This window comes from Gasterosteus aculeatus, chromosome 21 (genome assembly GCF_964276395.1).
Source record: "Gasterosteus aculeatus chromosome 21, fGasAcu3.hap1.1, whole genome shotgun sequence".
In the NCBI taxonomy this organism is placed as follows: Eukaryota; Metazoa; Chordata; class Actinopteri; order Perciformes; family Gasterosteidae; genus Gasterosteus; species Gasterosteus aculeatus.
Genome location: NC_135708.1, coordinates 14,604,998 through 14,618,538, shown reverse-complemented (window position 1 = coordinate 14,618,538; position 13,541 = coordinate 14,604,998). Strand labels below are relative to the sequence as shown.

General features: G+C 42.6%; 1 protein-coding gene across 2 annotated transcripts in view; it reads right to left on the bottom strand.

Annotated features, from left to right (window-relative positions):
- neto1l (neuropilin (NRP) and tolloid (TLL)-like 1, like) overlaps positions 1–13,541 on the bottom strand; it is a 55,118-nt gene that overhangs the window by 3,017 nt on the left and 38,560 nt on the right. For both annotated transcript variants that reach the window (XM_040166925.2, XM_040166923.2), the window contains exons 7-11: positions 10,213–10,295; positions 9,143–9,288; positions 4,503–4,616; positions 1,486–2,110; positions 525–599 (exon numbers count right to left, since the gene is read on the bottom strand). In XM_040166925.2, the coding sequence (XP_040022859.2) occupies positions 539–599; positions 1,486–2,110; positions 4,503–4,616; positions 9,143–9,288; positions 10,213–10,295 (1,029 nt within the window). In that variant the 3' untranslated portion in view covers positions 525–538. The remainder of the gene's footprint in view (positions 1–524; positions 600–1,485; positions 2,111–4,502; positions 4,617–9,142; positions 9,289–10,212; positions 10,296–13,541) is intronic.

Genomic DNA, 13,541 nt, shown 5'->3' with positions numbered 1-13,541 from the left:
CACTGCATTGGACTTGGACACCATGCATGACTATAAAGGGATTCAGTGTGAATGTGTGATCAGTAAAGATGTGTAAATCATTGATGCTTTCATGTAAACATGCGATTGCTTTGTAATTTGTGCTTTTATATATCGACTTAACAATTTACTTCACATGAGTGATGTAAATTGATTTACTGCGGAGGAGAGTGAAGCGGTTAGACATATTTGATAACATTTTCAACAAAAGATGATTAAAGAATCCATGCCAATGAATGTCCACTGAGTGATACAATGTATGTCCTTGAGAGGACATACAGTTGACTTCAGCATCACAAATACGTCAAAACAAACTCAAGATGGCTGCAAGCAATAAAACCATCTTGGTGAAAACAAAAAACAGAACAAAAAAAAACATAAAATATAAACCCCGACAAAAATCACAGAAAAGGAAAACTAACTTGCATCAAAGTATATACTGACTCGGCAAATGGTAACTACACAAAAACATTTAGAGATTTGGATTGTTGGATAGGGTAGCTTACCTTGAAATTGTCTCTTAGACCCTAGTTGTGTTGTACTCTGATTCATGTTTGCTCAAAGAGCCAATGAGGCAGAACCTGAAATGTCACGGCTCTTTCATTTAATATCAAATTCCGTTTGCATAGAGGTTAGAATGCATTAATGTGCTACACAACAGCAAAAAAAAAAAAAACGTCATTAGTGCTTTGCTAGTCTCTGGGAGCCTCGCATGCAAAGAAAATGAATTAGAGGTGAAGACCACTGTAGAAAGAGAACATACAAAGTGCATGCAGGAAAGTATTCTACGTATAATATGTTCTCTAACATCTTCGCATATTGTGGTTGTAAACATTTACTTTTCAAGCAGTACACATCCAAAAATATATTTTTAGATAGAGCATCTGGTTCATGCCATTATATATTATAAGTTTGTATAATTTACAGTGATAACGGTTATCATTAACAGTTAGGAATATTAATGCATGTATTGTAATAGTTTGCATTCACGTCAATGAAGTTAGTCGTCTTCATGAGGCACAGATTCAAGCCCTTGGGTTAACAATCCAAACTGGACTGATTGTAATATTAATATCTTCTAAAATGAGGTCTGTATTTGCTTAAAGAGCTGAAAGGAACCTCAAAACACAGTGAGATAATTGTAAGCTGTGCATCACTGTTTGAAGCAAAAACTAGGAGGGGCGGTGGCATGAAACGGAGGGCATGTTTGTTAACATATTTAGCCCTTTGGGGAAAAAAAAGCCTTTTCAATGATGGGAAGGGGAGAAAAAACAAGGATCAATGCAAAAAAAAAGATGCTTATCATAATAGCAAATAAACAAATAATATGAGAGAAAGGAGGAGAACAAAGCTAAGGGACAAACATAAATGATCGTCGGCCTAAGCATCCCACACACATTTCAAACATCCCCATAGTTAACGCTACGGTTGCTGTTCTTCCCTCATCAGAAATCGATGGATACTGACCGCTGTATTGCCTTCTCGTGACGCGACAGCCGGTGGCTGGTGGTGGGAACCTCCTCCAGGTCGTCCTCCAGGTCACACCCATTGTCCGCCGCCTCCTGCGAGTAGCTGTGCTTCATGACCAAGATGCTCCTGCGGTTCCCGGTGGACGGCAGCAAGGGCCGCACCGCCATGGGCGCCTGCGGCAGGTCCGCGAGCAGAGCGCCGCCCGCCGAGTCTCGGGCGCTCAGGTTCCCGCGACTGCCGCGCCCGCTGAGCGACAGCTGGGACAGGTGGGCGGAGCCGGGGTTGGAGAAGGAGCCGCAGTGGTGGTCGTGGACGCAGCGGGAGGAGGCCCGCCGCAGGCCGTGGTAGTTCTCAAAGTCTTCCGCCAGGTCGACCAGGTCGGCCGAGGCCGCAGCCGCGGTGGCGCTCCGCAGAGTGCACAGCTCGTAGTGGGGCGGCTCGAAGACCTCCTGGAACATGGTGGGGTCAAAGTCCTCGCGCCGGAGGATGTACTTTTTACGCGGCTGCTTGATTTGGACGATGACGGAGACGATCAGGAGGATGAGGACGATGCAGCAAGTGACGCCGATTATGGTCCCGTTTGTGTTGTTCAGGTTGTCGAGGATGTTGGCTTTCCTCTTCTCTGCACATTGGTAAAAAAAAAGAAAAGACATCACAACAAAAAAGCAACTTCAATGAGACTATTAACTGCAGGCTTTGAAATGCTTCGCAAAACGTGAAACCCTCACACAATTCATTGATTGTTCATTCACAGCTTAGCAACTGTAACTAGGCACAGCAAGCCCTCCAAGCTTTGGATGTCTCCGGGTTTTTGTGAGAGAGATACTGTTTGGATGTTTTCTTTCTCTCACTTTTTCCCAAACTCAACTACATATGGAAAAAAAACTAAGAACCACATAAGCCTTCTATATAACTTTTGATTTACTTATCGACACCTTCACAGATGTCCCCCTGTCTGTCTGTAATGGGTTTTGTCATACATTATTTTAGCCATTATTTGTCAAAGATGGTTGAGGACTGACAACTGAGCATGCACACACACACAGAGTAAAGTTGAGTCATTGTTTTGTTTCTTTATAGGCCAATATCACTAATCACAAAGTTGCCTCAGGGGGCTTTATAATCTTTAAAGCCAAAGAAACCCTCTTTTGTTGGTGCGCTCTACGCGTATAAGGAAGAAGAACACACCACTTCTCTGCTCATTATTCAATATCTCCAAAGTGTACGTTCAAGCGAATTCACCTCTTCTGGATGTCATCGTGTCTCGTTCCATCGCTCAGTTGTGTCGACTGACTGGAATGAGTTGCTAAAAGATGTTGAAACTCTTTCTTCATTACGTTTTTCCTCTTTTGATAACTCCTTACGAGCAAACATTTTTCATCACTGTACCTATTTTTATCATTGCTTAATTTTGTCCAACGCTTGTTGATTGCACTAGTTGCATCAAGGACTTGTTGCAACTTAATATGAATGGCTATTCACATTTGTTAGTTAAAGCTGTCATATTGGAATCAAAATGTGATATAAAAATGTAATGTGTGCTCTCAGTGTGTGCTGCCTATCAGCCTACAAAAGAATTGCTGCCCCATCCGCAGTGTTTCCTTGTTTCCTCCATTGAGTTATCATTGTAGTTAAGTGCGGTGGAGCTCACGAAGATCTCCTTAGCAACCGCTCAGAAAAGAAGATATTACAGCTCACGTGTAAAGAAATCTCAAACAAATGGACCTCATCATGTACAAGATAAGTCCATGACTGCCATTAGCTATCGAAACGACGGGCAAAAGGTCACATTAGGTTCATAACTATAGTGCATTTATCACGATCACCACGAAGACTGACTAGTGTGTAGAGAGGGCTGGCATTTAAATGCTGTATGATCATGTAGCGAGACACTTTGCTTCACGTGAAAGCAAAGTAGTACAGAATGAAACTTGACATTTTACCAGTGATGAAGACAAATGTGGGCACTGCAGGACCAGTACGCGTTACTACTGGCGCGGAGACAAGGTGGAAGACGAGGTAACAGGCTGAGAAACATGGACTGCAGGCTGAGTTCTGCACAACTTCAAACTCTGGAGGTTGAAAGGTATCTTAGTCTAAATGAGGAATAGGCAGCGTGGGATTTAATTAAACGAGGTCATTTGTCATTTGCCATGCTCAAGAGAGAGTTACGGCACCGTAGCCTCCCTGCGGGTACTTACTCCAGTTTTTTTTTCCTAGGTGAGAGATTGCGAACATGTTTTGAAGCAAGAACAAACTGCAACACGACTTAAAGGCCTTAAAGTGACGCACAACAGCATAACAGTAAGAAATCTGTGCTGAGCTTCAAAGTGAGACGGGTCCGAGGGGCGACAGTAAAGAGTCGTGACGGTTCATGGAACCAGGAACCGAAGAATGACTAATTGATGATGCAGATTTCTTCACACATCTCAGCTAATTATTGGAATAGCATCATGTAGCATATGACAATTCTGCAATGAGTTAATCTCACTTTGAGGTGCAGTTTAATATGGAGGGAGCCAGTGGCAGGAGTGGAGATCAATGTATAGATCCGGTGGCTTTAAAATTCAGAGTGCATGAGGAAGCAAACTAAAGAGGATGTTAAGAAATAGACGGTATTGCGAGGTCACAGAATACGTAGGACCGTACTTGCGTAAACAAGGTAAAATAAGGACAACCGCAAAGGAAATCAGCTAAGGACGAAATTGTGAACCTGCACATAGAATTGTACTCAAACTCATATATCTATATTTATATAAAGATATATCAAAGGGTTTAATAGTAAAAGATAGTAAAACATTATTACAATTATATCATTAAAAAGAAAAAATCTGCAATAATGACATTTTGATCAACAACTTTTTATTTTCTGGGTTAGGGTTAGGGTGTGTGTTAAAATAACAGTAGCACGGTTGCGGCACCACTGGCAAAAGCACAAAATGTTCAAACCTGCCCTGTTTCCACACATTCAAACATCTCCCCTAGCGTGATGCGGAAAAAAGGTACCGTCTCACCTTTGCATTGGTTCTCATCCCAGGGGTAGACACAGTTCTGCAGGCCGTTACACACCAGCGTGTTGTTGATGCACATGTTGCTGTGGCAGAAGAAGGCCTCTGGCTCACATGGAGCTGGATAGGGCAGACAAATCAAAACAGTTACACAACTACACTCTGCCGCTATCTGGGCGCAGCTGAAACGTCACGAAGACGCACGAACGATTGAGTGAAAAGTTGTACTTTTTTAGGCGGTTTTCTGATCAGCAGACGTGTAGGACACACTAGATATGCTGCGCCATGAATCAGGTTTTACGGCTGAGGAGATGTAGCAGTGTGCCAGATTTTGAGGAAATACATTGGGATGGGCATTACTCAAACCAGACCGGCCACCCCCACCCGCCCCTCCCTAAACCCATCTGTTCGTCATGAATTTTCATCATCTGCCTCCTCTTCAAACATTTGCAAAGACGACTTGTGGATATGAATGTCTTGAAATGGACCAGAAAGATGGCCGCGGTTTTTCCTCATCATCTGCGCGCAGTACAAACCCCCCAAAATAAATTATTTCTATTCACGCAAGCCGCCGTCTATTTGTCCTCGGTGCACGGCCAAATTCAAAGCCGGGTCGTAAACACGAGCGTGTCCTCAGACACGGGATCTATCATGGCGACCGCTCCGCTGGCCCGAGACGTAGTGCTGCTTTCACAGCATAAGAAGTAGAGCCCCCCCTCATCTGTAAGACATGATCGTAAAAACCAGTGGCCTACGGGCGACAACTGGGAGGAAGAGCGCCGCGGCGAGCCAACAGCGTGCTAATCGTTTTGTCCAGTAGAGTGCAGTTTTACTGTCACCTGTTAAATAATTGTTGTGCGCTCTCTTTGCATGATATGGCAAAGCCTGGGGCTATTACAGTGTAAGCACAGTAATGTGTGGCCGTTTTTATCCCTAGTGCATAATAACGCACAGAAATAGAGTGATTTATCTCTCTTTTTGTATCCCGTGCTGCCTGGGCCTTCGCCAACTCTACTCTTTCGCTCCCCTCTACCACTGATTGCCTCTTTCTCACATTTTTGGATTTTACATTGAATGCCAAAGATCCGAACCAACTTAAGAACCAGTAGAGGGAGCCCAATCCTTCTTATTTTCTTATTTTTGTCTCGTCTCTCCTCCACATGCTACAGGATGGTGCAGGAAAACAACCATTTCGAGAGTGAAATCCAAACTAATCTCTTACGAAATTAAAATTCAAGACATTCTGCAATAAAAGTGCCTCTCTGCCCGCACATAAACACGCCGAGTCACTGCTAGAGGTATAAATGAACTCTTGGATGAGTGTCTGATGAGAAAAGTCTGGGTGTGTTTGCAGAGGTGGACTCTGAGAGCAAAGCGCCAGAAGCAACACACGGTTATCACGATTGATTCTAATCAAATAACCATTATAGAGCTGAGTTGTTGTTCCATTTCGACTGAAGTTGGGCCTTTTCTAGGAGGTGGGGAAGATATCTCTTTATTTAAGCCTGATGTTCTTAATGTTTTTTGTCCTTTTTGAATTAAGGATCTTTTTTCCGCGCTCATGTCCAGAGTGGCATAATCTCTTACTGGCTCTAATTTGGGACATTACAGTCAGTTACTGGTTATCCTCTACCCATTGTTGTTTTTAACTTTATAATGTTAGGTATACTTGACTCAATTATTTACAAAAAGACAGACTGGCTCCACAGGCCTCCCCTCACTGGTTGCGGCAGGAAGCATGTTATTTTTTTTACTCTTTCCATTTATTACTTAGCAAAAAACAGTGGGCTGTGTCAGCTGATTAGGTGGATTGCATTTACTACTTTTGATTATGCACCTTCAACTAAATCCCAATTCATGGAATTTCCCCAAACGCAGGATTTTCCAAAAAGCCATTCATCCATTTCCGTCCACACAGCCATCGCTGCTTCTCGTTCTGCTATGGATTTCTGTATAATTCCACAATCTAATGTAATTCCCACGCTACTTTTTATAATCCTAAAGTAACCAAGATAAAAAGTGCTTAGAGATGATATAATCCTAGTACGCGAAAATCCAGACATTAGCATACTGTGTTGTTCTTGAACTCTTTCATGCATTCGGCAAAGAAGCTTTGAAAGAAACCAGAAGCGATGTGTGTAGTGAAGCCAGAGCAAATTTCCATCTGCAGCCCCGGAGACGGGTATCAGTTGATGAGGCGTAACAATGCTGACAGACGTGATGTCACATGAGCACATTTATCACCTGAGACATAATTGCTTCTTGGGTAAAGATAGGCTTCACTTTCTCATACTTCATATTTGTAATCTCTCACTAAAGCTCTGCTTTAGCAGGAGTGTGTGTGTGTGTGTGTGTGCGTGTGTGTGTGTGTGTCTGCAAACAGAGGCAGATCAGTAGTATCTGCAGGTGTGAACGCAGCACAGAGAATAAATGTGGATGTTTACATTTGGGACCACTGTCGTCCCCATTGCAGCATCTTATTGGGAGTCGGCAGCTGTGAATGGATCTCTAAAAACTGTTGGACCCCACTGGGAACAAGCAGCTGTGAAAAGACATATAAAGACTTGGGATTTACTGCACAAAGCGCTTATTGAAAAACTGCCCTGCAAACAGAGAGTGGGGCCTGTGAAAGAGTACACTTGTACACTCACTCGTGGTAGCTGCACACCGTCTTCCTTTCACCATTATTAACCTCTGTAATACACGGTAACCATTGTACTTCACCTTGCATTGTACCTTCAACTGCAACTCCATTGCACACTTTCCTTGAACAATGTCTCCACTACATATTCTTTTTTGCATTATCATAAAATGGTGTTTTTTAAGTTTTCAGAATTAGTTCTGGTGCAAGTGAATAACCTGATATATGGATGGATATAACAGATGTCGGTTCAGCCTGGAATCTCCCTTAAAAGCGTAATCTTGCGAACGTTACCTCGTAGGGCATCTTCTTCACTTTGTTGTTTTCTTTGCCTTTCAGTGTCTTAATGAGCAGCAATGCAGAATGTTCATCTAATTATTCTATATCTACTATTAGTGCCTTTAAAAAAAACAACTATATGCATCCTCCAAAAACAAGTGCATATAATTCAATTTTGTCATCACACATAGAATACAAATCTTGCCCTGTGCCAAAATGAAAATGATTGTCACACCACCATTTTACTACTACTCCTACATTCTAATTAACAAAGTGATTACTGTCCAGCATCACTAGACAGCATCTGACTGTTTTACTGGACTGTATTATCTCACTGGTACACCTGTTCATTTACTGTGGACAGGATTGGTGCAGTGCTGCTGAGCTGTGGTGGATGCTGCTCTAAAGGCTGAGTCCTGGCTGGGGATCGCCTGAGTGACTAAAGCAGAAGCGTTGCCCCGGCAACAGCGCATCCTGGCTCTGCTCGGTGAAGAGGCCGTACAAAGGGGGACACTGGCTTCACAATACAAACAAATAATACTAATGCTGTTCACTTGACCTGTAGCAGCAAGACACCAAACGAATCGCATTACTGCAAAATACATGTAGAACCAATATAGACGAGGAGTAACAATGGATTGTCTTTGCGGGTCTGATCATTGGTTAGGTTAGGTGTGTGGGTCTTGTTTGTGACATTCAATACATTGACCATGGAGACAAATTCAGCTCACTTTCAAATAACCTGATATATGTAGTACATATATATGCCGTAATCCAGTTGGCATTATTTCTTTTTTTTTTTCCAGAGCCATAATCTAAATTTGATGCACTGAGGCAACAATAAAGCAGTCTGGAAGAAAGCATGTTGTTTCCCTTTTGCAATCATGACAATGAAATCATAGCACCTCTGAATTTTCAGTGGAACCAATGGAAAATTATGGTTTTGAACTCAGTGAATTGATTAGAACTAATGAGGAACTTTTTACTGTTTTCATAAAAAAAAAGAATATCTCCAGTTTGCCGTGAGAGACACCTCTTCACAAAACGAAAGGATGCAATGTGTTGTGTAGCGCTGTGTGTGCGGGGTGCGGCAGTAAAAGGCGCTGAATGAACTTGACATATTGTATACTCACAAGCCGGAGACCCTCTTCATTCATCTCACTAGTGCAAAGAATGCCCTCTGCAACCCCTGTCAAACTCCGAGCTCCATCAATGAGGAGCCACTGAATGAGAAAGAGGAACCGGCTCGTGTGCTTTACTGGCCGGAGAAAATTGGTAGATGTGAATATACCGCTGTTACCCCAGATATTCCTTTTGTCTTTGGCCCTTTCTCTATCCGTTTCTGTATTGATCTATTAAGATCGACGCCCGTAGTGCTGCAGGACCAAGCTAAAATCCACCAATACTATCCCATCCGCAGTAACCCACAGGCTGTATTCCCTATAATGGAGATCTCAGCCCTTAGTTTCCAACTGTCTGCTATTAAATTGCTCATTAAAATAAATGGAAACATCTGACAGCACCTTTTGTATTGAGGGCATGCAATAGACGTGGCCATAAACATGGCCACTGTGCCTCCATCCGCCTTTTTAACATCTGCCACGAGACCAGACCCGTTTTGTTTTGGCATCAATGTCACAGCCACAGTCTGATTTAATAAAGCTAATCAGTTTCCCTCAATAGGCGAGTGATGCAGCAGTAAACATATTTATGAAAAACCTCTTACGCTCTTGGTAGGTCGTGTAGAGGATGCGAAAGCGGCTTTTGCGGCTGGCCTCGTCTGCCCACATGCGGATGACGCCCAGCGTGGAAACCAGCATGATGTCGTTGGCCACCGTGGAGCAGAACTTGTTCTTCAGGTCTTCCACCGAGCTGGGACAAATCAGGATGAGATAACATATCTGTAGTTTATCATCGAGTTACATGGATATTGGCGCTGAATCTTAACGTGAAAATCAGTTCTACATTATTTAACAGCAGCCACGGTTGCTCTGGAATATTTGGAGGCCCAAAATCATGTAATCACAACTTCACACATACCGTAGTTAATCTCAAAATAACACATTTGATTGAGCTCATATTTGTGTCAAGCGTATTGCAAGCTTGCGTTAATAAGCGTTAATGACTAAATTTATTTTTTTATCTCAAGATATTGAATATTGTTTTCTTTAATCGGGATTTAAATATCTCATGATCTTGAAGTTGGGAATGGCTGGATATTTTAGAGAGTACACTTGCTTTATCAATTGCCAGCATTGCCTATCTTAGCTTATTATAAGCACTAAAACAGGAAGAAAATTAATGGTTTCATAGGGGATTTGTGCATGGCTACTTCCTGGCTGGGTGTGGCAACATCCTGTAGCTTAGCCTGTTTGTAACCTTCCAGACAGCAAACAAGTGTATTTACAAAATGTATGTATTATTCTTTCAACAATAACCCTCCTCTTAAATTTGTCTTAAATATGTTTCTCCTTGTGTCAGAAGTTGATTCCGGTAAAGTAATTGATCTGATTTCAGTCTTCATTTCTCAGGGTGCTACTCATTGGGTGATTGACATGGACCGACCAGGGCAAAGGAACTGTATCTTTTCAAAACCATTAATTCAATGCCGCCACATATTTAAATATTAAAACTTTCAAAAGAGAAAGCACAATGGTGAGTTGTTATCTCACGATAACGAGATGATTAAGTCACAATCATCAAGATAAAGGGCCTAAATGGAGTGTGTGACCACGGCCACTTTCAGCTCCTGTATAACGTACAAGTCATCAAGATGAGAGGTTGAAAATGTCCCACCTGCCACCATCGTACACTGCTACAAAGTTGCGCTTGCATTCGTTGGAATTGGCCATTTCATAGTCGAGAAAACGCAGGTAGATCTGTTCAATGCAGGGAGGAGGGGAGGGGAGGGGAGGGAGGGGGGAAACACAGAGAGAAAAGGCAGAGATAAAATGAGGAATATAAAGATGTGGAAAGAAAAAACGGTGAACTGAAAATATTTCAGCTCATTTCTAATATTGCTTCTTACTTGATTCAGAGGCTCTGTAATGAAATAGGACTGACAGACTGTAGCTTCTACAAAAGTCATTATGATCTCATATGAAAAGAGGACTCAAGCGTCTATTAGCTTCAGACTCATAATGTATTGGGAAAAAGTATCACACAGAACCTAAAACCATGTTAAACTTTAAGGTGACCTTGGATATTTTGTCTCAAGCTTTAGATCTTTGTGTGTCATCCTTGTACAGCTCATTTTGGACCCTTTCTTTCAAATGTATGGGTACCAGTTTATAACAAAGCTTTTAAAGCCATGATAGCTATATGGACTACTTTATTACCGTAACGATCCCTTACTGAGTGAAATATCCACCTTGGTAACCACCTTGACTCTTCACAACAGCTTTTCTAGGGGAAAGTAACACTTCCTCATTGCCTCGGCATCGTCTGTCACTCATTCGTCAGGTCGAGATTGCACAATCAGGGCTTTGGTTCTGGTTGGCTGTGCACAGCACTCACCGCCATTACGGTTAATGAGTGGATCGCTCCTGAAATGTGACAGGGAAATGTGACGCTCCAAATGCCCAAAGATGAAAGCTACAGATGGAGCGGGATAATGGACCTTGGAATGTCAACTTGGCCTCAACAACATGACGAGGGGATTGGATTGGGGGGGGGAAAGCTTTCCACTTCCCCTGGGATTCCATGTTGAATAACTTGCGTCTTATGAAGATTTGTCAATTTCCAGTAACTCTTAAGGCTTTTGTCACAAGAAGAAAAGAAGGACATCATGTTGGTCTTCTTTTATGTAATTTCAGGGGAAAATAGAGATGTACCTTTCCTAACAGGTTTTAACGCCTGCAGCAAGGACTGGAAGATCGAAGCTGCTCTGAAAATGATTTCTTCACATACTTCGCTGTAGGGTTCTGTTGGGGTGTATCCAATAAAGCATTAATTGTCTGCACAGTGCCTTTTAAAGGTGGTTGATATGCAATTTGGTTTTGCAGACATGATTTTTATGTCCGGGATCTGACATAATCGTCTCATTGTACACCTTATTACTGCGAGTAATAAGGTGTACAATGCAAAGTAAGATGGGCAGAGTGGTAAACACATCCCTTGCTTATAATTATCATGCGCTGTTACTGTGAGCAGAGCGATGAGAGACGGTTCTGTTGCCTCTTGGTCCTGTCATTACCTACAGTATGACATATTTTAGACCTGCACTAATGCACCAGTACTAGAGAATAAAGCATACGTGGTTCATCTGACCAATCTCAAAGTCTTTTCACAGCTTATAATAGCTCTGCTTTAAGATCAATGATGAACTTTCTGATGACACTTGCTTTATCGCTCACATTGCAGCTAATGTTGTTTAGGTCAAATAGGGGTTGTGGATCAATAGCAGCAGTAGATATATATAATGTTTTGTGTATTCAATCAATCAATCCAGGACTAAAAATGGCACTTTTAAACCCTTGAACAGCTTGTGCAAGACAAATGTAAATGTGGCTTCAGGACAGAGCTACCATTGTAACTGCTGGTAGTTTCAACATAAACTTTAAAAAGAGGGAAAAAAAAGTATTTTAAATATTCTTTTTCCCGGAGATGGCCGACAAAGTGATACAAGAAAATAAGCATTTACACCATACATAGACATACTTCCAAGTTGTAAAAGATGACTGCCTTACGGTCTTCGATCAGAAAGTTATTATTTTTATGACATGAAATGTAAATGGTACCACAGAATGCATCCTTCCCATTTCGCTCAAGTTCAAGCATGGAAGAATAACGACCGCGGTTCTTCATGCCTGTGAAGTAACGTCTGGTCGATGCTCGCTAGACATGACGGGTAAGGCCATCAGGACAGGCCTCAACATGTCAGGGTAACATGCAAAAACCAACAAGTGCACAAATACTGGAAAAGCTTGTTTTTTTTCTAAAAAACAAGCTTTGCTCTTGTTGTTGAACTCTTCCAACTGGCACGATATGAAGAAAAATCAGTCTGCAGATGGTATCACAAAGCCAAATGACGGTAATGGATCACGCAGATACAATCACCAATTTGTAAGGCGGGAGATTGGCTCCCAGCAGGAAAAAAGGCTGCATCCTCATTGATTCCGCAGCCGCCGAATAATGACGCGGGATCCATCACTGACTGAGGAGGAATATGTTCTCACTGTTGCTAAAAGGAGTCTGTAACAGGAGTACGTGCTGTTCGTCGTATTCTATGTGAATGCAAATATTTAGGCGGCAGCTGTCAAACAGTCACACAATGCACGACAGAAAAGACACAAACGATGGTTGAGGAAATACAGTCATTGTTACGGGTACAAACTATTGACTTAGTTTTAGAGGAAAATATTCCCCTACAGGACAGCTGCACAAAACAGAAACACCACGAAGAAGAACACTACGGCATTAGAATTTGTGCGGTGTCACTTCTGGCGAAAGTCGGTGTCGCTTTCAGGCAGTTTTCCCCCTTCAATTACCTTTCACGACACAATCCCTATCTGCCGCTAACGCCACTGGACTCCCTCCCTGTACGTGCAGATCCCTAATAAAATGCACTACTAAGTATATATTTCCCTTATTCCCACCTTTCCCACTTTTCCCTCCTCCGTTGTCCCCCTCCGCTCCCTTCTCTCTGGAGCGCTCCGGTACGGTCTAATTAGAGCCTGCGGTATAGGATGTCATTATCTCTCTGCTGTTTCTGGCACACTGGGTACAGTACAGTACTGAATCAGCACAGGCAAATGAAAGCATGCAGCACATACGCTGATGTGGTGTGTGTGTGTGGGGGGGCGGCGTCCTTCGCACTCCTCACTGCAGCAGTATACGGTAAGCTATATATGCATTTGGCCAGTGATCGAGGGTGAACAGTGGATATGGGAGCTTCAGGACTGTGTGACTGAAGATAGATGCCTGCTAAAAAAAAGCACATTTGTGGCCTTGTCCATCAGTGCCGGTAACTGTCAGCCTTTGGAACACAACTTGCCGCGTGAGACGCTCCTGCAGGGCGAAATATGACATTGATTCAAACCAAGGAAAATACATCATCCTACCAAGGCCCTGGGTCGCTATGTCACCCACAAACAGCCTCACTCAAAGACCCGTGGATCCTTTCT